Below are 25,562 nucleotides of genomic sequence, written 5' to 3'. Positions count from 1 at the left end.
AAGAAAAGAAAATGACAGCCAAACACCAGATCCAAGGTCACTAATATGCGGACCACAGTCACTGTTATGTCCGCAAGTATAACCGATAAATTAATGAGAATTATTAAATATTGACAGAGAATTTCTATTTTAACCAGCACAGCTTTTCTAGCCTTTACGGCACTGGTTTACTGGCCCAGGAAACTCACAGACCAATTGAATGTGTTCTAAATCATCTCATGTGATGCTATTCAGCCAATCAAATCTGTGCATTCTGATAAGCACACAAGGGAGAGACGAGATGAGAGACTGTCAGTCAGACATATAAATGAGTCACAGGAAAGTAATTTCACGTGGTGTGCTCTAAAAAGAGGACAGTAGACAGCAAAAACAGAGCTTTTAATCAAGAATGGATGAAGCGTCACCATGAGACAAAGCCAAATCTTTTGTGCAAACATACCCACTCTAATCCGAACTGAGGGTACAGAAAATAAACAATTTAAGGGCCCAGTATGATCGATCCACCAGATTCCTATAACACATTTCAGACTTAAAATCCTGGCAGGACAAGCTAGAGCTCACTTCTCTCACTGAACAAGAGAAATCGGGGGAGTGGGATATAAGAGGTAAAGAAAGAGAAAATGGTGTAAAAGGTGTAAAAGCTGCTCAGTGGTTAAGCTGTGATGAGATTGTTTTTTTATAAAATTGGTTGAGACTGTTAAGATGTGAAATGGAGTTAAAAAAAAAAGAAAAAGGGAAACTCAAGCTACACGTTTTATTTCACTTTTCAAAAAGCACTTTATTTTACGATGCGCATTTTTCAAAAGCTCTCTGTTTGTCATGATTCTGTCCCAGTCTGGCTTGATGTCCCTACACCAGTCCACCAGAGGCACTCAGACTTTTTCCCTGTTTGTTGAACTGGACTGGGTGGCAGTATGCCTTTAGAGTTGAAATTGAAGTTTTCACACTAGTTGTTTTCTTAAGTAAGTTAAATGTGACTGAGGACTGTTGCTTGCTACACACTGACCCTTGTAGAAACAAAAGAGCAAAAGTTGTCTTTCAGTCCTATTTTTGTTGTTACATGCAACCTTAATACACGGCCACTCCACTTGACAGACTTATTGTTTCATGTTTACATCAATAGTAATGTATGTTTGAGTTCTTTAACTCTGCTCAATGTGACATATAAGTTATATTCATGTGTATATGGGTTTTGGTTTTCTGTTTGCCCAGTGTTTTTTTTCCCCGGCCTGCTCTTTCCTCCACACCTGCCCTGCATCAGTCTTGTTAGCCCTGCCCTGCTCCCTGTCTCCCAGCCTGCCCTTGTGTCCTTCTTGTTTTATTGGTTCAGTTTGTATTTAAGTCCTGGTTTTCAGTTCAGCCCTTTTGAATCCTTTGTTTCATTCTGTACTGCTCTGTTTGTTCTGCTGTGCCCAGTTTTCCAGTCCTGTTCAGCTTTGCTTGAATTATCATGAATAAAGAGTTATTCTTCAGCTCCTGCTGCTCCTGTGTCCTGCATTTGGTCCATCTCCTGCTACTGCCTGACACTGTCATGTTTTTTATTTTTAAATGCAGCCCTTATTTTACTTAAAACAAAAAAAGAACATTTATTTATTATTAGTGTATTACTTATTACTTATAATCCCTCCAGTTCAATGTGAAAACTGACAATAAATATAGTTGAAATATAATTGAATTGTACTTTATCTGATTTGAGGGTCAGTTGTTGGCTACATACAGACATTTATACAACTACTACGCTACTTCAATATATATGGCACTGAATCATAGCATAAGTTAGACATTATGATGTTCTGGACCTTTACTTGAAGAAAGTTTCTCTAACTGGACCTCTTTGAATTTTAATTGAATACCTCTATACTAGATCATCTTCATCTTCATCTGTATCTCTTTCACTAACTTCTGCTGTCAAGGTCAAGGTGGTTTTCTGACTGCAATTTTATCCAGGGTAGGATTGCTGAGTCTGCAACCTTTTATTCAGTATTATCCTGCTTCACATTCATACACTTCCTCATATTCACTGTGGGAGCTGCCAGGCACAACATAATGTTGAACACCATGAAGGCTTTGAGAGCCATCACACTGGGGAAATGGTTCTAAATGCTTCAGGCCCCTTAAAAGAGTACTGCACTGATTCAGCATTGCGCTCCTGTAACATTGTTGAACTCACAATGGATGATGGACAAGAAAGCATAAAAATCAATCAGAAACAGAGATATTGTCCTTTTTTAAAGCCTTTACCACAATGCAACTCAATGCATAATGCAAAGTTTAGTCAGTGATATGGGTGTGTTATGCTAGTTGCAGCTAATGTAGCCTCAAGCTGCTGAGATGAGGAGCAGGTCTGGTAACCCCACTTATTTCTAACTCCACAAACCCAGATGTTTTTCATTATGAGGCTCATAGTCTTCAGCCTGAACCGTTGCTGCCTCAAGTGAAGTCACTTGAATTATCTGATTTTGCACAGCTTTCTCTGAAGCCACAAAAGGCTTTAGAGAACTTTTTAAACAGACTTTGATATGTAAAATTGGTGGAATCCCCATTTATAACAAAGCATCAAGTTCACTGGGGTATTAGCTTTGGTTGTTACATCTGCGAAGCCACAACTCCTTTTGACCGTAACTGCTGGTCCCTTAGCTCATATGGGACCAAGTTTTGGATAGACAGAGAGGTCGGGTCACCCAGAGCCAGATTGGAGAGCCTTCACCCACCAAACTAGTGAATGTCAATTTTGCTCATTGCTATCACTGACAAATATAACATGGCAGTGATTCAACTTATCATGAACAGTGAGAGTGATTTCCCAAGTTCCACCAGTGACCCTTTAATCATGTTTTCCCCGTACTATAGTTCAAAGGAATAGTTTGACATTTTGGGAAATACACTAATCTGCTGTCTTGTTAGACTTAAATGAGAAGACTGATACCACTCTTTGTACGGAGAGTGGTATCAATCTTCTCATTTTACTCTTGGCAAGAAAGCAAATAAGTGTACCCAAAAATTATACCTTGAGCTGTACCTTTTAACGCTGTTTTAACACACACACATATACACACACACAGTGATGTACCTTGACAGCCACCAGCATCTTGTCCTTGGTGGGGCTAAGGTTGTAACACTCTGCCAGGAAGACTTTACCAAACGCTCCTTCACCCAACTCCCTTTTCAGGATGATGTCTCTCCGCTTTATATGCTGGACAACTAAAACACAGACAGGCAGGGAGAGAAAAGAGAGAGAGATAGTGATGAGTAATTTTTTAAAACCTTTCAGCAGATATTATGCTTTAGTACATGATGTAAAACAGAAAAACATGCTATGTGTGTGTGGCAGATTAGAATTTAAAATTTTCAGAAACATAATGTCATTCCTTTCAGGGTTATGCAACTATAACTTTTAACTATAATTTACATTATTTAGAAAAACATGGAAGAATGACTTAGTTGTGGAAACTGCGGTCCTGAGACTGAGTGTAATTATACAAAAAAAAGGTGTGAATTTTGTTGTACTGTATATAATTGATACTCGGTACAGACGTAAAATCGAGAACTGTGTACCAGTTTCTTCATCCCTCTCCCCTCACTATTTCCCCTGTTTAAGGGCACAACATTTGCAGAAAAATATGTTTAGAAGGATTTTTTTTAATCTCCAAATGAATATTTTGTCATAATCTCAAAAACATGGGAACAAACACAAAAAAAGAAAATTTAGGCAAAAAGGGGAGGGACAGAGAGAGCGAGAGAGAGAGAGAGAGAGAGAGAGAGAGAGAGAGAGAGAGAATATCAAACAGGGGAAGACTGACTGAGACAGAATACAATCACAGAGACAGATATACAGTGTATTTTCAGCTGTACATGCTGCACTGTGGGTGAAGCTACTTTGTAGTATTTTAAAGTCTAGGCAAGGTTTCTAAAGATATACTACCAAATATGCCATGCTGGATTATGCAGGAGTGTGTAAAAAATGATGCACAAGACATCTGAAATTCTCTGTTTAATGTAAAGGTGAATAAGTTAAAAAAAAACAACAACAAAAAAAAAACATTTTGAATATTTGAATATTTCTCTCAATATAAGTGTAATAGAGCTTTAGTGGTGTTCTGAATAAAGCAGTTACAGAATATGTGATGTTGTCACACTGTGTAAAAATACGTTTTATCTAACTTTGAAGCTACTCAAGAGAGAATACTGGGAACATTAGGGTTCAAGTGCTTTCAAATCTCCAAAGCACAAATAGACCGTGAGATGACACTGGACCTGCTGAGCTGTAAATCTCTTATCTGGATTTCTTGGTTTTACTGTTGGCATTGAAACAACACAGGGGGACATTTTATAATGAGAACAGAATTGTTAAATGCCCTCCTGTGTAAAAGCATGGTGAGAGGAGAAAAATAAAGCCATCCCTGTCTCCTTTGATACTCTTTTTCCCCTACCTAATAACTCATTCTAACAGGATTATTTGGAGATTATCTACTGTTGGGATGTTGTGACCTTTGACCCTTTTTCTTCCTTTTTTTGATTGCTTGCAATGTTTGTGTGAATGAGGTTTAAGGTTATATTGACACTGATTAGTCAAGTAAAACTGTCTTACAAGTTGACTAAACTCATGAGATTAAGAGGCAGAGTAGTCGAGAGAGACTGGCACAAGAGAAGAGTGAGAGTTGGGGAGCTGTAGGAGTTGTTGACTTCTTACTGCAACATGCCAACTTATAGGTTTACCATAAAAACTGTACTGATTCAATAAGTGTGCACACACTTCTATACAGTATTTATACATATTTTCCAGCAAACAGAGGACAGGGAGAGATGGAAATGGATGATCTGCTGAGGTGACCCCTATCAGGAGCAGCCGAAAGAATAAGAATACATAGTTTCCAACAACACATTTATATAATATGAGAGGCACTCCATGACTGCTCTCTGCTTTGACATATGAATAAGATGAAGCAAGCTTAATAACAATTTTATTGGTGAGGAGTCGAAACAATGTTATTAAATATTAAAATAAATCATAAATTAGAAATATCATTATAGTGGAACCTTGGAAATTTAATGTAATTCTAAAGGCTGCAATCAGTGTCCAATGTTTGTCGAACCATAACTCCTTATAAAGTACATAAAGTGAAATGGCAACAATGTAAAGAAGGCACAAATGTATTAATGCCTCTCGACAGATTATTCAGTGTAATCTCACCAATATCTGTATGAATTTCACTAAAAAGTTTTACTGTACCAGAGTCCATGCCATAGACAGTACATGAATGAGGCACCATGAGATAATAAAATGAATTATTAAATCTCATGTAAAATTAAGCTAAAGTCACATTTGACAGTAGCATCACAAATGCAATGCTCAGTGTTCTTTCCTTTATCTCAAGAAAAAAGTGGTGTACTTTATATCAGCAAGTATTGGCTGAACTGTCCTTGGACAATTTTGCACTTTTATTTGCTGAAGTTTTTCCACAGTTTCACAGGGCTCTTGACTATAAGCTATGATGCTGCTGAGACATTGTTCTCACAGCAGAGTTCCCTATACATTCTCGTTAGCCAAGTCTAAAACGTCCTTGATTAACAAGTAAACTTCCTGAATCTTTATCCTTTGTCCTCCATCTGTGCATTCTTTGTGTTGTTTTTTTGTGGTTATATGTATAATAAAAAATATGTCATTGAGGACTTAAGAACAAACAAGACTATATATTCTGAGAGAACACTGATGAGGTAGAGCTCATCAGCTGTTGCATCTGTTGTCAATACAAGCTCATCAGCATACCAAAAAAAAGAGAATTCTGCATGGTTAAAGGTGCCCCCAAATGTTTTATAGTTAACAAACAAATTTATGTTTAAACTCAGTGTTTCTCACCAAAAACATTGTGTGTAACCTTGAGGCCTTACAGATAAATAGAAATCCTTCCTCAGAAAACATTTGTAAAGCCAGTTTTATGGAAATATTTGAAATTATGCATTGTTTACATGTTTCTTTGCTAGCAACCTTCTTCTTCGCTGACTTTCTTGGTGTATCACTATGTTTCTTGGCTTGCTGTCATATCATACCGTGTCACCACATTGTACTGCTCACGTACTTGTGCATCCTTGCACCAATGAACAATACAAACCTAATCGCTTGTAAACACTGCTCTATAGCACTTCTAGTGGTTCAAAACTCCACAGGGTAACTTTAGCCTACAACCATTTTTACAATTACATTACATGTTATATGAAATTTGTGATTGGTTCCCATGGTTTTTCACCCTTCTAAGTCACAACTCATTTCATTAAACATTCTCCTTTGTGCTGCCTACCAAGTAATTTGCTGCTTCTCATAGAAAATGAATGGGAGTAAGAGGCTCCACCCGACTCACCGTGTTCGTCATGGCTTCACCCAAAAGTAGTTCACCAAATGATGTAATCTCTGAAAATGTTTCCTGATTCATAGACACAGACGACAAGTTCGGTCTGACCATCCCTCTGGGTTTTTTGTCATTTCCACAGAATTACCAGACCATCTGGTCATGAACATGTTGTGAAGGTGATTCATAAAAAATGTCACCTGCTCCTCTGGTGTTTCCATCAGACACTATCTAAACCGCTATTTCTGAAATCAGTGTTAAATATGAAGAAATGTCCCAGTTTCAAAGTAGATCAGAAGTGTCTGTAAGGGTTGGCAGCCAGTTTGCCGGGTGAGAGCCCCACCAGTGACACAAACACATTTCTGCTGTCAGAGTCTCATCCTCTAAAATTCTGCTTTCCAAGAGTTGAGAAAAACATCCATAAGTCGATACACATACATCTGAATTCAAAATGTGTTTTGACTGGATTTTGTAGGGCAAATGTCTCTGACACTCAGCTGAAAACTGTATAAAAATTCTCAACCCTGAAGAGTTTCCGGGCTTACTTAACATCTATTCCCCACTGAATCCTACTTCTCTACTATTGTACTTTCTTTGAGAAATATGAAGAAAATATGAAGAATCTCTTTCTTTATCTCTTACTTTGTACACCTCCATCATTCATGATTATTCAAGGATCAGTGTTGGCCTTACTACCGCTTGCTTGTCATGCTGACAATCCAGCTATTGAAGCTTATTCTATTGCAGCACCCGTCATTAAGCTTCCCTGCATGAGGTAGTTGGTGAAATGCCAAAAATATAAAAAAATTGAGGGTTGTCATCTGTCAGCAGTTGGGGGCTCCATAAGTGTTTTAAACACATACTGCTGGAGCGTAATATATTTATTTTTTCTATATTTTATCTTTTCTGTAAAAGTTAGTTGGTTATCTTGACTTTTATATTATTTATTTTCTCCTTTGCAATGAGCTGATGTAATATTTCATATATGGATGTCTTATCTCAAAAACATGCAAACAGGACATTTTAATCACATTTTATCTGTTTTCTCAGGATATCTTTTCTTCTCTTTGACATTATGTAAATTAACCAAACTGAAGTATACTAATTTGCTAAACTATATTCGCTATTGTAACATTTTTGCCTTGACTACTCTAAATTGCATTAATTACATCCACCTGCACTGGATGTTAGATTAACTCTTGTTGCACTTTTACTCCAGGACTTGTTTAAAAAAATCTACTTTACTCTCTTTAAGACTCTGGAAGTTACAAACCATGATCTGCAGTACCACAGGATGCATTTTGGTCAGAAAAGTCAGAATGTGTCTATGCTCAAGGAAAAGATAGAAGTTATTCACTTGAGTGATGGGTGAGCCAGTCATGTTTAAAAAGTTTAATGGGCTATTCATTAGGTAGCAGGACGCTCCTGTCACTTTTCTGCCTGTAAGAAGAACATCACTTTCAACATTTTTGTCATTAGATTTGGCAACTCTTCAAATCCATTCAGTAACTTTATTTCAAAAAAGAGCCTATCAACACATCAGTTGTAACTGATTGATACAATGAACCAGACTGACAAGACCCCTGTACATTGCTGACAACAATATAAGATAACACTGGGCTATATTGAAACACTATACTGTAACAGTGAGATTGATGTTGGCATCAGTATATAGTTACTGCAAACAGAGCTTTATATGCTGTTGTAGATTTCAGATGTTCACCTCTCTCCGATTAAACTGCATTTAACAAAAGACAAAATGTAATTTTAAAATAATTTATTATCACTCTCATCATCCTGGTGTTTTGAATATTTTGTAATCACCCTGTTTAGCCAATATTTTCTTCAAGATAAGAGTAAAATATTTTGAATCCTATGTGACAAGAGTCAAATAATTTCTTCCTCCAATCTTGCATCATGACCCCATTTTGACTATAATGATAATACTACTTAAATATGAACAGAACATTATCATCACAGCCATTAGCCATGTGGGAGGGTGAATGGATTACAGATTTGTATTACATTGGCCTGGTTTAGCCCAACTGTAAAACAAAAAATTAGCATCTATGCAAATTAATGAAACAATGGGGATTTCTACAGCGGACGCCAATGTACCCACTACAAATGCAGCAACATTGAAAACCTGTTTAACTTTCCATTTGTACCAGTTGCCCCCTCTTCCTTATTTCCTGGATGTGAATATTCCATCTAGGTTTGTTTTATTCAGCTGCTAAATAGCCACTGACCACTGTGTCCTCAGCACTGATGGGAATGAAGCAGCTATTATAGCGCGTGCCGACCGACAGCAGTGAGGACAAGTTACGTTAACCTTCAGTTTCCTCTGCAGGCGGACTCAAGCTACATCCTGCAGCCTATTTACCCAGAGTGGCACGCTGAAAAACCCTGAGATTAAATCTCTATCCCGCAGCTCAGCATCATTCATTTGTCCCGGCTCACCTGAGGCCTCAACGGCAGCAAACATTCTCCCTGGAGGCTGAGAGACAACGCAGCACTGAGATTTAGTCAGCTAGTCAGGTCAGGCTGCTGCGGGAGCACAGATGTTTGGAGGGCTTTGTTCTGTACCTGTGTCTGTGTGTCTGTGTGTGTGTATCTATGTGTGTTTGTGTCTGTGTCTGTGTGTGCATTTCACCACAACTACCTGCCAACTTTCCCCCAGTGTTTGTGTTTGTGTGTTCATTTTGAAGTGTTTTTTGTCCAACTACCTGCCAACTTTGTGCATTCATGTGTGTGTTTCTGCCTGACAGCTTTCCTCAGTGTGTGTGGTGTGTCGATCGATGCATGTCTCCTGGTCATTGACAACATGTCTTTTGCAGGATGAATGCTTTAACATTGAGAAAGGGTGGCTCAATCAAAAATGCATCCTCATCCTCGCAAACTCTCATTTCCTGCATCTGCTCTGCATTTACTTACTTTGTGCATAAAGTTACTTGTCAGGAAGTGTAATTCATTCATACAGCATTTTATAAGGAACCTCTTACAAGGAGAAAAAGTGAGTGCTCATAAAACATTATGAATTATATGAAATTTATAATAAAACTTATTGAAACTCAAGCATCTTATGAATGGTTATAAATCATGAAATTTCTGATTAATGCTACAAACACAAAGACAAAGGATTAAAATAACTTCTAAGTGTTTCATGAGAACAAAATCATACTTTAAATTATTGCTCTTCACTTGCAAAAATTACTCACATTTTCTCCTGTTCTACTGATTTTGTGATCATATTTTGTCACTGTGATTTACAAAGAAATCAAAAGGGACATAATCTAACCAAGATCATTGTAATATACTTATCGTTTAACCTGTCTACAACAAGTGCAGCATGCTAATAGTTAGGTGAGAGGTACTCATCCAGCAGCTAATGGCATACAAAAAGCTTTCCACCATTAAATTCAGTGCAGCACAGGGGCTCTGTGTCTGTTGACATCGTTGGGCAACTGTGACATGAACACCGGCATTTACTGTTGACTCTCAGTGGGTAACTCCTCCTAACCTGCTGCTGTTGCTGCTGCTGCCCAGCCTCAGTGTACTCTGGCTCATTTGAATAAGCATGTATGCCTAGATAAGCTATAAAATGCATCACCATTAACAGCACCCTGCTTACATTTTCTTAAGGAGGAAAAATTGACTACTTTTGGTTCCATTTCTGAGACATAAACAAGAGAGTCTTGCGACACACACTGTATATATAGAGAGATGAAATTGTGATTGATTTCTTTTTGACAATGGCTTCTCCCTAAGCACAACTCCAATGTTATTGCTGGATTAAAATGTAAGCATTAAGTACACTTAAGCACTAAGTACTTTGCACTTGCTGCCCAGGGGATGGTCTTTAAAGTCTAGACTACCAGCATAAAATAGTTATATTTGACATCTAAGAGGAGAGGCATGTTACGCACCCTGAGCTGCTAGTCCCCACAGACACAGTAGAAAACACAGTATGTTCCTATAAATCAAAAAAGTACATTTATAGTTATATTTTTTAAGAAGTTTGCTTAGTCAAGATGTTAATATTCTAGGTTTTTTTTAGTGGGCCACATTCCCAGTGGTGGGAATGAGCTGATGAGGGTGTGTTGCTTTAACATTCAACTTTAATGTGAAGCTGCTTTTTTCAGTGTTAATGCTGAAGACACATTGGTCATGTTCAGTTGTACAAAACACATGCTCTAACAATATGTCCCATATTTGTAATAAAATGATAAGTCACATTGTTTCAGGCACTTTTTCTTAGTTGGTAGGAGGCAAGAAATGTTTTTTTTTAATGACTCGCTGGTTTTGAGCTTCTTGTCACCTCTCTGGTTTGCAAAGGTTTGAAAACCAATTAAATGTGTTTGCAGACGCCAACATTCTTAATTTACATTAATTTCTTTCATTTTCAGTGCTTACAGTTTACTTAGTCTACCTTGTTGTACTGTATGAAGACTGAAAAAAGCAACTGCGTTTACACATCTTACTGCTTACTTCTTTGGGCATATCTGGAGGTTTGGCTGATGGGATCTTCCGTGAATTTAGATGTGGATTAGGCATATCTTATATCGAGTTTTCGTAGGATTGCACCTGGCATCAATATACATCTTTTTCAAACTCCTTTTTCCTTAGAAGTTTCTGTTTGGCTGCTTTCTGGTCTGAGCTGAAAGAACTCAGACTTTCTGACTAACAAATTAAAGTAGGTTGTTTGAATTCACAACCGGCTAGCCTATGAGGCTGTTCTGTTTCAAACTATAATTCATGGAATCATAGCCTTGGTGCATGATAACTGCCTTTCAATCAATCTGCTCTGCATTTCCATTCATTTGCTGAGCTTTCAAGCTGCCAAATTAGTCACTCCTTGTCTCTGCTGGAAACATTTTCATCTTCAAAAACATCACCTTGAGCGTAATTATGTCTCTGTTACACCAAAAGCAGAAGGGACAGAGAGGGGGTTTGTCCGTGCTGTGTCCACGTGTGATATTGCTAATAACATGGATATAATGAAAGGCTATGTGCCATACTCAAACATCAAAAGCAATTGTCTAATTTTGGCCAGCGGGATGTGACAAATCCGTAATTAAAATAGCAAGCTGAGTGATAAAACAAAGCCACTTGCTGGGAGACAGCGGATCCGGCTAGATATGGATCTGTCATTAGGTTAAAGAATTGTCCTTTGCCTTTCTGCCTTTATCTCCCTAATGCGGCTACATTTCCCCAGGATTGGCCTTTTTCAGCTTGGCGTGGAAAAAAAAATCCTGATCTCAATGAACGTCCTAATCAGTCACGGCTCGCCTGTTTACCGCAGCGAAAGTCGAGGCCACTGGTTCATCCAGAAGATGAACCAATTCCGTGATGGCACTTCATGTTTTTAAATTGGCATTGGAGTGACAACTTTATTTTCTTAATGCCCTCATCTTATACACCGGCCTGTGTGCAACTGCATGTGTGCAGGTCGCTGGTTCAACTAGAGGGCAGCTGCAATTGGATGATATTTATGTAATTTTTTGTTTTTCCTGCAGTGTGGGAATGACAGCCGCAGTTCCACTGTTCTCAGGTGCCACAGCCTGACAGCCGAGATACTGTGTGCTCAGTCTGTCCTCTTTCCAACACTGTTCTGTGGGATGAAAAATATTTAACTGAAGGTTTTTTTTTTTTTTTTTTTTGCCAGGATTGACTTGAAAATCAACATCTGGTAAGGCACACTGGAATCACTGGTGTGAGCCATGCAGCAGGCGATTTTCTATCAAATGCAGCTGTTTTAACAGAAGCCAGCATGGCAGACAGCAGCAGACTGTTTCTCCTCCTCACTCTTGTTGTGAGAGCTGATTTCAGAATGCAGAGCCTGACAGCGAGGAACACTATAAATTACCCAGAAGGCTGGTAGTGGAAGCAGACTGGGACTGACCATCACATTAGTAAACTCCTGATGGACATACTGTTAGGTAAGGAAAAACGTGGGTGTATTTAAATTTATGGATGTGTGTGTTCTGGTGTGACTGCTGCTGGACTGGACTAGGGAGAGATGTGTGTTTGTGTGTGCGTGCATGCATGTGTGTGAGACACCCTGGCAGCAACCTGGATAAGAAGCTTTCAAGTAAATGAATGAATATATTATGGATTGGTGGCTGACCATCAATAAAGCAGCCGTACTGTATTTGAGCTGAGTGAAGCTCTTCAGTTAACACATGATGCTGCAGAACAATCATGCTGAGCAAGACCAGCAGGACAATAGGGACCTAGTGGGCCCCAGGGACACCAAAGGGCCCCCTGACTGAAGACACTTTCCAAACCACAGAGAAGGTATAGGAAAATAAGGTGACATATGATTCTACCCAAATCAGTATGCCTACATCCACATACATGCGCAGATCCATTTTCACTATCATACACCTACACACGTACTGCAGCTATACACACGGATACACATTTCCTTTCCCCGCATGCCTGTCCTGAGGGTAAAGAATACATTCATTTCAGTGAAATGATCGGCACAGGCAGAAGCCGTTCAGAGCCATTTTGTTTTTCCAGCCGAAGGCAGAAAACAGTGGCCATTATGACCTTGTGATGAATTTAGGGTTCATTTCCTACAGTGGCTGTTGAGTTTGTCCTTTTTCATGTAGAATTCGATCTAAAAAGGCAAAAGAATATTGCTTTCTGATGGGGAGGATGTTCAGTAAAGCCTATGTCAAGCTGTCATCTTTAAAATACAGTTATGTTGCACATGCAAGGTCTGACTTTCAATTCCAGGTGCTGCATGGTGATCAGGAGAAAGTTTCATTTGTGCCCACTGTCATTTATTCATTAGCTCACAATCAGATCTCCTGTGCCAGGCATGAGAGGTTATAAATCAGTCACCGTCTGGCCATTAACAATTCATGCAATTCATAATACATAAGACCTGTCATTTATTTATCACATCTAAATGGGATTTCCTTTCTTCTCATTGGCTCCCACTCAGAAGTCAACTTCTGTAGCCTGACCAACGGCCATTTTGAGAGCAAGCCAACATGTAAACAATGCATATTTGAGCTGCACAGGAGTGAGAGAGCAGGGAAATGCCTGATCTAGTGTGAGACAGGAAAAGAGTCCTCTCTATGACTACAGCCGTTTGGTTTGACTGGTATCATCTGGAAGGGAAGCAGCAGGCGCCAGGCTGCGGCTGGCTGCTGGCAGAGTTGTTTTCTGCTGATTCTCTTGAGCAGTTGATGTAATTGTGAGTAATTGGGCCTTAAAGTGGTCTTGTCTTTCCCCAACCTGGGACATGAGTCCCGAGGGAGAGTGAGGGAGGTGGGGAGGGGGCTGTCTGAACACCAGAAGCTGCTATGCAGAAGGCTGCTTTTGTCTAAACAGATCCTGTATGAGGCGACTGGAACTGTGCCACCAGATGCTAACACCATATGATCACACTAACTCTGTAGATGACACTAAATTATACGATAGCCCCGAGGGCCCCGGCACTTCTTATTGTAAAGATAAACAGAAAATTACAATGGAGATGCAACGCTGAACATGGTGTTATTAGATATCTCTGACCAGACGCTACACTTTTCTTTACACTACATAACACTTGGCAGGGGGTTTGTGTTTCTTTCATGAAGCGTCTGACAGTACAATGAGTTCATACAGTTTTATTACGCTCGGCCCCATACTTGAACAACACTGATCCATTTATATATCCATAAAGGAAGGTCATGTGTATTGTCACCAATGGTAATGAGGGATACATTACCACCGTTATAAAGCACCCCCAAAATGATTGAAACATTACATGTACTTACGGGTGGTTGGCTTGTTGCAGTTGTGTCCATGTCTGAAGTACTGGGGATTCTCCACCACAGGAATGCGAGTCATCCCTATGACAACTGCATCAGGGCCCGCGTCCAGAGTACAGGGGGTAATAATCCCATGGTTGACATGATGAAGAGGGCTGGCAGAGTCTTCCTCTCCACTGATCACAGCTACTGGACCTGGAAGGAGACAGAAGAACGAGCTTAGGGCTGCAACTACTGATTATTTTCATTATCAATTATCTGATGATTATTGTCTCGATTAATGGATTAATGGTTTGGTCATTAAAATGTAAGAAAATAGTGAAAAATGACAGTTACAATTTCCTATAGTCCATGGTGACGTCTACAAATGTTTTGTTTTATTTGACAAACAGTCCAAAACCCAAAGATATTCAGTTTAATATCATGTGTGACAAAAAAGCATCAAACATTTCAACATTAATTTTGAAATGTTTATTTTGATTAATTTTCTGACAATTGACTTATCAATTAATCGACTAATCATTGCAGCTCTAGATAAGTTATTTTACAGTTCAAAGTGTGAACATGGAGCTCAGGTTAAGCTTGCCTTTTAATGATGTTGATCAGTGTCACTGTTGCATATGATAACATACTTGATAATGGAAATAAATACAAATGCATGAGGTATCATCATAGTGGCAGTTACAGTGCATGTAAATGTGAAATATTTTTTGCACTTTCACACTTATGTACTGCAAATGACTTCATCTTTCTATCTGATTGACCCAATGATTCGTGAAATTTAGTATCAAGATATGGATGTGAAGCAATAAAACATTTTCAAGTTGAATATTCAGTACAGTTGCCTGCACATAAACCATAACAAAATTATGGAAATAACAAGAAAATATACAAAACATATTTACTAAAATAAAGTAGTTCCATGGTTAAATGCACAACAATATGAGATCTAACACCCCAACTGACCAGCAATTGTTATGTAGAAACCTCCCACACTGATTAATTTACATCTAATTGAATTGACAGTTGATATCATCAAACCTTTCAACATATTAAAAATTAAAATGCGCTAAAATAACTTCATGTATAAAAAAATCACATAAGAAACTAGGCTGGGTACAGGAAAGTGTGAAAGTGATGAAATGGTGAAACACACATTCGGTGTGTTTCCTGAACCAAAACTCTCAGCCATCCAACCGATAAAAAATATTGATTGAGTCATGAATTCATTAATACACCCACCCACATTCAAATATCAGCATATATTTAAATCATTATCAATATAGACATTCCCCGAGCAGTGAGGCTGGAGTCTCTGCTGGTTGAATTTATGGTGTCGTACAACACGTACCTGTCAATAACCACCATAAATTCCTTTCTCTAATCAAAATTCAAAAAGTCCCTGACATGATTTACTGTCAGCCAGTGTGATCCAGTTTGCAGTTTTATCACTGCTGTGTCAAAAGCAACACAGAGCCCTGACAACTGCAATCTTCAGAGGGGATGAAAGCACGACGAGAGGGATGGGAAATACAGTAGCAAGCGGATATAAAGTCAACAGCCAACAGTAGCTGATTCAGTGAAGCAGTGACAGGGAATCTGTTTACTCACAAAGCTGAGTCTCTCCCTCACCTTGACAACACAGTAAATAGTAATCAAGACCCAGTCATATCAAATTATAGACCCTCAGCCGCAGTGGGGTGGGTGGAGGTGGGGCGTGATGAAGTGACACATGTGAGCAGCAATTTATTTACAACATTTGCCGTTATGCAGTGCTTTCATACCTGAGCACCTGCTTTATTGGAAAGATGTGCACAGCAGAGCACAGGTCCACGCCGGGCGACTGCCTGCCCAACCACTGGGGACGACTGGCACACTGCAGCTCTAAATCTCTGCTGATGCCTCTGACCCTCCACTACTCGGAAAGCATACAAAGATATATGCGCAGTATACTAGAAAATACAGCTTCAAACACCACTATACTTGAAATAAAATCATTGCACAGAATATCATGCTGAGTCATGGCTGAAGTCTTTAAAAAATGAAACAAGATACCTCAGAAGGATCCTATATTATACTCCGTCTTTTAATACAATATATGAAATGGAATGAAAAGCCATCTGATCAGACTCCAGTGCCAGATCGATGAGGCCTCAGGGAGCGCCTGGCTTCGCTCCAAACCACAGCGCTCAAAAACGACACAAAAAACTACCTCTTGATTTCTTGGGAGATGACGGTTTTCTGAGGAGTGAAGGGAAATTGGACTTCTTGACTTGAGAACATCCTAAAAATTGCATTTATGTTAGTGTGAGTGATGAAAAGGCCCAACGGCTTCTGAGAGAGTTTTTGTCATCTAAGACGTTGCCTGTGCACAGAATGGAATTCAAGACTGGACATTTTACCCCGAAACGTCAATCTGAGAGTAAAGTTTCTCTCCATTAAAGCAAGTTTGATTTATTCAAGAGAAGTGGAAAATGAAATGAACCAACTTTAGTCTATTTCTTTTCATGTCTCATCCCCTTCAATTTTTAGTATATGGTTCATACAGCAGGCAAATTCAGCCATACACTCTGACCTGTCAAAAACCCATTTTAAACTGTGCTGATTCAGAATTTGGATAACGATCATATAGCTGAGCTTTGGGTGAACTTCTAGCTCGAATATTTCTATTCCTGTAAATATTACAGTCTTTGACACAAAAGGTGTGATGATAAGATGTAAACAATGCCACATCTACCTTGAAATCAGATTAGACAAATTCTAACTAACATGCATCTCACTTGCACTCTTTTCTCCACTCCACTATCTTTAGGTCTTTTTTTTTTTTCTGGAGCCGCTCGCATCCCTGAAAACACTTGTGAGTGCACATAAATGCAGATAGTAATTGGCAGTTGACTTGTGATGAATATTTAATATATATATATATATATATATATATATATATATATATATATATATATATATATATATATATAATGATTTCAGTTGTTATTCACTTTATCTTAACACTTACACAATAATGTAACTGGTGAGTGAGAGGAGAAAAAACCAAGAGAATGAGAGACAGAGAGACAGACATTCTCAGCTTTGATCACGTACTGCGTTTTAATGCAGCCAAATGCACAATTTAGTTGTTTTACACATTTTTCTCTGTCTGTTGTCAGACAACAGAATAAGAATGAAACAGTAATTTGTGAACAGTGATCTCTTAACCAGCAGTCATTTCCGAGATGCTGCACTGCCATGTTGATAAAACATTGTTTTATGATTGTAACGTCATCTGAAAAAATTATTCAGATGACGTTACAAAAAAGTTTAATAATGATAACAGCTGAACAGAAGTGATCAGCTATACTGACATTTAAATTGAGTGGTGACAGGGAAAGAAAGAGGAAAAAATAGGTTTCTGTCCCATCTAAATGAGCTGTACACATGTACAAAATATACTCGTAAAACACAAAAAATGTCAGCAAAACAACTCTAAAATTTATTAGAAATGTGGTTGCTGGAGAATAGATGCTCCACTTCTCAAACATTTCCAGTGGACATTGGAATTGCAATGGAGCTGCGATGGAGCCAGAACTTTTCACAGCCAAATCCAGTGGACATACCTTGACACCCACTGAAGATCATTTCTCTGTACATTTTTTCTTACTGCATCTAAACTCAACTCAAAAGCAATACCTCTGACAAAGCGAGTAATCAGCATCTTAAGAATGAATAGAGCACAAACTGATGAGTCAAAATAACTCAAAGCAACAACTTTTATCATGGAACTGATCCAAATTATGAAATTTAAGACCCACCCTGATCTCTGCCCATGAAATACTTCAACAAATGCATGGAAAGAGAATTTATGCAGATTGTTTCCTTCATATGCAGCTGCATCTGACACACAATTTGGCAAGCATGTAATTGATCATCAAAGGACATGGGACTACAGAGAAAGAAATCCTTCATTTAACACACAGAGTAATAGACACCTGTGTGTCCGGTGTTCCCTTCTGGAAAAGGCCTAGATCACTGTGGCATACCGTCGTTTGAAGATTAGTTAAATCTCATTGCTCACATTCGTCTATGTTTTGCCAGTTAATATGCTTCTCCAGTCGGCATCCTCCTACTTTTCTGTAGGCAATATGTCACTCCTGCTGAAATTCCTCCATGATGCTTTGGCAGACATGTCACTCTAGTCGGCATCACTCAATGTTCCTTCACTGTAACGGTCTGCAATCCCGGCTCATGGCGTTCCAGCAAATGTTTTATGTTTATGTAAGGTGCAGTTCTCAGGTGCATTAGCTAATTCAGCCAAATCAATTGATCAAGTGTGACATTTGCATCATCTGTTTCTCAGAGTTTAGAAGTCAATCTAATTTACTCTACAGGAGCAGAGACAGCGCAGCCTTCCCCTCCTGGGTTTTAAAATAGACTCATTCATTAAGCTATTGTCAAAGTGCTGCACCAGGCCTCTGTGATGGATTGAAAGAGCAATCGAACCTTTGAGCTAGCCACCTTTCAGACACATGCTGACTTTTATCTCTAGGCTTATAAGCGTAATCACACTGAATTAAAACCAAAAGCTTTTAAACAAAGCTAAAAAAAACTCCCTGCAAGTGTGAAAGACAACCTTTTTATTTCTCTAAAAAAACACCCCTACCACACACATGCACCTCACGGCCTCATGGAACCTCCCAAACTCACACTTTTATGTTAGCAGGCTACAGATGAGCCACTGTTTGGTCAATGCAGACACGCTCACCTGCACCACCTATAGGAAAGATAAGTAATAGCAGCCGTGATTTAAAACTTTAGCTAATTTCATCTTAATGTTGCCACCTAAAAGCAAAGAAAATAACAGCTGCTGCAATTTTAACACTTGCATTTGAAAGGAAATGAGTGCTACTGCTGCAGTTATTTTCCTTTTTCATTGTGACTATTTTTATGTGTGTGTGTGTGTGTGTGTGTGTGTGTGTGTGTGTGTGTGTGTGTGTGTGTGTGTCACGCTAACTTCCACAGTTGCAATTTATCATGTAGCTATAAAATGCCAAAGATTTTATATGATTTTTTTTTTTTAATTATTTATTCTTTCTAAAAATATATGAAACAGATTCAACGTTAAGCTTTTTCAGACTCTTGATTTTGATCTGTGTTTTGATGTGTGTTTTTTTTTCCTTCAGTTTTTGGTTTTGGACAATAAAATCTGGTTAGGATCCTCTAATTCCCTCTCTAAAGTAATCAGTGTACAAATTAGAGGCTTAAGGTTGAGTGCCACAGACAGCATAGGGAACTATTGGGAAGTATTGATATGGACTAACACACTGTTGGAATGGGACTTTTCTAGGGATTAAAATGTATAATCCTTAATATTTTCTTGAAATACAATCTCGTTTTTGATCGAATTAATCACAGCCTCACTGTTTACTGTTCGCTCTTTTTCACCACATCAAAGCAATATTAAGTTACTGCTAATGCAAATGATTAGTGCTGAGCACGATTGTCTACAATACAAGACTTTTTTATAATCTGCTGATTATTTTTCATATTTGCAAGGGAGTAATGGAGCAATAGGGACCAGCTACAGTGAGCTTTTGGAAGAACTGCACATCTCCAACTTCTCTGTGTGGTAGCCAACATATGACTGTGCCTGCTGTTGTGTGGAAGGGTCTAAGGACAGAGGATGTTGTATTACTGTAGAGCCCCTGAGGCAAATTTGTGATTTGTGATATTGGACAGATTTGTGATACTCTCTTCATTGGTGACATTAGATGTCATTATACGTCTGATCCTAATTCTTCCTCCTCTTTCTCTGCTGCAGGACCTATTTTTTTTACAACACCCTGTGGGCTGTTCCGGTCTCACCTGCACAGTTTCTCTATTCAAGCTCTTATTTCTCTTTTCACAATTGTTTTTATTAGAATAATTATTTCTGAAAATACACCAGACCAGACAAAAAAAACCAGCAGGGGAGCCCCTTGATTGTTTGTGTCTCTGCTTCAAAAGTGAAAGCTGAAGGTGATTCTCAGGACAAAAAAATGAGGCAGCGAGTGACTCTGTAGGGTTTTCCCTGTGGTCTGGAATAAATTGTGCAAAGTGTGATTGCTTCCGTTCACCTCCTTGTGGTAATTATTGCACAGATTCCTTTCAAAGGTAGTTAATTAGGAGTGGAATTAACTTGAGGACATGTAAAATTGAACAAGAGAACACAGGAAGGATAACTTACTGAGGCAAGGCTCTTCTAGTTAATGATGGATGTGAAATGAATTAAATTCATATGGGGGAGGGGTCGAAAATAGTGAAATCAAGGCAAACATCATGCTTGTGAGTGAGGAAAGACGATGGGACCCAAACTGTCATATCTGCTCTTTTCATAAATATATCAGAGGTGATCATTTGTCTTTCAGCAATGTGGTTGACCTTCAACATTAATTGAAATAAGCAAATGTCTAATGTGACTTCTTAACACCAGCCTCTTCGAGTGGACGGAATTGCTAAGCCAACACTTCCAAGCAAGAACCTTAAAATGAGATCCCTGGTGTAAATACGTATATAAATAGTCGCCTCACATGAATACTGAGAACCATTATGATGCTGCGGCTGCTAGTTTAGTAGCAGACACTGTGCATATACACACAGTGAGGGTAGCATTAGTGCTATAATAAGGCCAGTTAATTGCCAAATGCCACTATCGTGTGAAGACGCCTTGAGGTTATGTGCAAAGCTCAGATGACAACTCCCCTCACCGCACCAAAGAAGACATGTAAATAGCTTTCCTGACAAATGGCCTCAACCTGCTCACTCAACCCCCCACTCAGAGATGAGCAAAGTGAACATGTGACAGCAATGCAGGCCAGCGGCAAACCCACGCTAACCCCCTTTCTCACGTTTATCCAAATAGCAGTCTCTACAGTGAAACACTCCTTGACTGTATTCCGTGTCCTCTTCAGTTAATGGCGACCAACCGTGGCAAATACTGAGCGCTATAGGACAGCTGATATTTATGGTCCTCTGCAATATAGGCTATCGACAATTTACAGTCACCCCGCACAGCTCAATGTGCTCTCTCTTTATTGTGGTATAAACAATGGCGAACACTGAGGGTAAGGACTGCAGTCGAGACAGAAATAAACACGTATTTGAAATCTGCTGTGAACCTATCAGTCATTCTATCTGAAGCCACTTGTATGTCCTCTAAAATCAAGCATCTACACCACGCAGAACATTATCTGCAATGACACAGCACTGAAGCAATTACAGTTTGTGCTGCTGTATATCTGTGGTCTTGATGTTCAGAATGATAATAAAACAAAACACTGAGATTGTTATTCTGACTCTGTTCCCACAGTGCCCTATCAGCTTTTATATCTTTGACAACACATTACCCTGTAAGCTCCCTGAAGACAGACGAAGCAATTTTACACAAGTCTGAAAAGTGATGGAAAACGACATCATCCAACAGCCGAGCTGTCCCAGCTCTATTTTTTGATTTATGACTATGACAGCGTCAGGATCTTTACCAAAACCAGGACCCACATTTTATTACCTGTTATGCGCCCAAACACAAATTGAAAACAAAACATATAGCAATCAGAGAATTTATTCAGAGCTGTACAAGTCTTCACTCTGTTTAGGATTTCATTCTTCTCTCAGGGAAATATAATCAGAGAGGCCAAATAAAAAGCTTGTGGTGACATTGTTACAGAAACTAGTTTGCATCATAAACTCAGCAGTAAAGGCAACAGCACATGCATACACACATACTGTACAAGCATATGCACAGCAGCAGCCAAATGCTCAAGGGCTATATTTCTTGTCATGGCATTAGAATATGAAACGATTCCCCAATGTCGAGCATCTGGCAGGGTTTGCATGTAAATCACAGAGGAGACCGAGAGCCACATTCAGCCACTGCAGCCCACAAAACGGCTTGATGATTGTGCATATCAGTGCTACGAGTGAAGCCTCTGCATGCTAATGTGTCCCACCATCGTACTGGGAGGCAACAAGTGTTTTAGCAGTGGTGGGGGTTAGCAGAGAGGTAACTTATTAGTCACTGGGGCTGATAACATATAATCCGTTCACTGTGATAAATTGAGATAAAATGTGGTGAATATTTGGCTAAGGCTTTACTTAATAGACATATATCACCAAACTGGAATGAATCAGTTCAAAGGCAGCATTGAACCTGAATGATTCCCTATTTATAAATATTTATAGCTGGCTGGGTAGCTAGACAGGCAGCTACTTCATTGTGCTCCCAAGAGAAAAACATTTTTCAGTCTGCACATGGAACATGAACAGTTCACTGCACACAGACACACAGTATACACATGAGTGTAGCTGAGTAGCTAAAAAGGTAGCTGAAAACAGAAGGACCCAAACCAGTGTGTCTCTATAAAATTCTGATTTGACCCAATAGGACCTGAGGAACAGTGATCTCTTCACTGTACAGCCATGCTAGCTGCTCTGTGAGGCTGTGCACAGTGGTGATTTGAGTGAAATGCTAACGTCTGCATGCTAACATACTGATGTTTAGCAGGTATAATGTTTACTATGTGCATCGTCTTAGTTTAGTTGCATGTTAGCATGCATTTGAACAGCTGAGGCTGGTGGGAATGTAGTCCTAGACAAGTTCAGATTTTTTTTAAAGATTTTTTGTGACAATTCATCCAATATCACTAAGTTGTTGACACATCTCGCCCAAAACTACAACCTGTCAACCTCATGGTAGCCAACCACCAACCATCAATGTCTTCACCAAATGTTGTGTCAATCCATTACATACATGTTTAGATAGTCCACTGGACAAGTGAACAAGTGGACAAGTGCCTAGAAGAAAAGTGTATGGAGATCTGTACCCAATTTAGTGGCAAGAAAACGGTTGTGGAAGCATTTCACTAAAAAACAAATCCCATGGTGGTTCTAGAGGAAAAATCATGGGATCGTCAAAGTCAGTAGGCTTCATCCTCTGGTGACAGTGAATGCCTGTGCCAAATTCAGCAGCAATCCATCCAATAGTTGAAGAGATATTTCAGTCTGAACCAAAGTGGTAGACTGACTGACCGCCAGAGTGGCATTGCCATCCCTCTTGCGTGGCTAAAAAGCTGCTGTCCCAGGAGAGTAACATGAGACTCTTGTAATGCTAAAGTGAACAAGGCAATGGAAGTTTAGAATACACCAGTGAAAAGCTGATTCATTTTTAATCAGAGGTTTTCCAAGCTGGTAAAGGTAACAGAGGCAAGTGCTCTATGAGGGCTTAAAATGAATTGGAGGAAGCACATTAGGGTCATTGTTAACTACGTTTTCTGCACTTAAGTACATTCAGGTCGTACTCCCTTAACATTCACTCAGGTTCAGTTACACAGAAACACACAGTATTCAATCACTGACCCACTGCAGGGTATCAATCAATCAGGTGTCAGTGTTCTCCTTTTTCCTCTTGTTGCACCCTTTTTCACTTTCTCTGCATGCGCTCATGTTCCTGGGTTTTCTCTCCACATGTCCCTGATTACTTTATTCCTGCTCACTAGCCATTTGTTGTCAGGATGTTGTACATGTTGCCAAAGTGAGTGAAAATACTAGCAATCATACCAATAATGATGTGCAAATAAAATGCCTCCAGAATGACAGCAAAAAGCAATTGATCAAAACCTAAATTCCTCCATCAGCATGTTTTACTTGAGCAACTGCTGTTTCATCATGACTCAAAAGCAGTTTTAAAAAGGCTTCCATCATTTATTTCATCTCTCTCTACTGTATCTCTTTGTCCCTGCCTCTTTCTCTTCCTCTTTCTTGTTTCCAGCCCCGGGGGTCTTGATTTCTGCTTCAATTCTCTCACAACTGCCTCCCTCTGTTGGAGGGTTCAGGACCAAACAGATTTGTTAGCCTGGGAGGCGTAAAAGGGAAAGAAGCAGGAGGATGAGGCGGTGTGTATGTATGTGTGTGCGCCTGCACACATGTGTGGATGGAGTCATTATAATTACACATCTAACCGAGACACATGAACTTAAATCAACCTTCACACTCTTCTGCCTAATGCCATATACAGTATTGCATAACTACTGGACATCACCTCTGCTTTGTATAGAAGCTGCTGTTACAGTGATGAGAACGTAAAGGGACAGGAGTGTGATGTAGCTGTGAAAAGCTATCAGAGACAGACACTGAGCTTGGCATATGAACCTTTGTGCAAACAGATTGTATTTATTCATTATGAAATAAACAACTACTTGATTGAAAAGTATTACAACCAATCCTGTCTCCTAGAAATTACATTTATACACAACTCATTTGCTTATTGTTGATGTTTTACCAGAAACATTATGCCACCAGAATGACATTTTCTGCAGCATAATGAATATAAGTTATTAATTACCATATTTGTAAAGTCACAAAAGGTTGATACTGAGCATATGAGCACTTACAACATATTTAATTCGTTTTCCTACAACATTGGCTCATAGCAACAAAAGCATGAGAACTACTACTACTTTTTATGGTTATATTTAGATACTCACAGTGCAGGGTCAAGGTCAGTGAAAGATCTTTACTTTACTAACATTTAACCAAAACCACAATCCTTTGCTAACATTAACCTTTTTGTTGCCATTACAACACCTGACAACACATGGGACTCCAGGATGCAAAGCTAGTCTCCTGCACTTTCTATGCCCACCAGTCACCCTGAACAACCTTACAATGAATTTCTAATGGTACACAAATGTAGCTCTTCCATCACTTGAAAAAATGTTGTCAGGGAAGTAAAAGCAATTAGTGTATATAAACATAATTTTTGAGACTGGGTTGATTACACACATTCTCTTTCTGTAGTATATTTCCCAGTAGTGTACATATACCCCAACTTGTCAAACGATTTTAAAATTCTAGCTTTCTACGATATCTGAGCATGGCAACTACGATATGGTAAAGGTTAGGGACAAACTGTAGTTATGGCAAATAAAGTATGATTGGTGAATGATTGAAAGAAGCCAACGTGAATACACAGTCTGAAGGCTGTGAACTTTGGTCTCTTGCATTTAAATCTACAACTTTCACTCCCTTATTTTTCCACCTCTCTACATACAGGGCACACTATTTCCTGCCTTGGCACAGAACATTGGCATTTGACATGGCATTGGTAAGTTGTGAGATGAAGAATGGTCCAATATGGACGTAATTCTTTTGGATACTGGGCTGTTCATGAAATGTGTAAATATGACTTTGAAGCAGTACAGACCACCAATCAACCAATATAGGCATGTACCGGGATGAACAAAATCAGAGCTGCCACTCATGGGGTCTGGTGTGCTGTAAAGTGATCTACGGCAGGGAGAGGTGACTTCCATCTATTTTTTACTGCTGCAAGGGTGTCATATTCATAATAACAGGATAGATTTATACCTACACAGTTTTTTAGTTCAGTCCTCTGTCAGCAACAAATATTATGCACCACAGG

General features: G+C 39.1%; 1 protein-coding gene across 1 annotated transcript in view; it reads right to left on the bottom strand.

The window, feature by feature from the left end:
* Positions 1–25,562, bottom strand: part of ntrk3b (neurotrophic tyrosine kinase, receptor, type 3b) — a 180,190-nt gene that overhangs the window by 27,977 nt on the left and 126,651 nt on the right. The window contains exons 12-13 of the mRNA XM_044370105.1: positions 14,120–14,308; positions 3,071–3,201 (exon numbers count right to left, since the gene is read on the bottom strand). Of these exons, the coding sequence (XP_044226040.1) occupies positions 3,071–3,201; positions 14,120–14,308 (320 nt within the window). The remainder of the gene's footprint in view (positions 1–3,070; positions 3,202–14,119; positions 14,309–25,562) is intronic.

The sequence above is a fragment of the Thunnus albacares genome, chromosome 1 (assembly GCF_914725855.1).
Source record: "Thunnus albacares chromosome 1, fThuAlb1.1, whole genome shotgun sequence".
In the NCBI taxonomy this organism is placed as follows: Eukaryota; Metazoa; Chordata; class Actinopteri; order Scombriformes; family Scombridae; genus Thunnus; species Thunnus albacares.
This window is presented reverse-complemented; position numbering and strand designations above follow the sequence as displayed.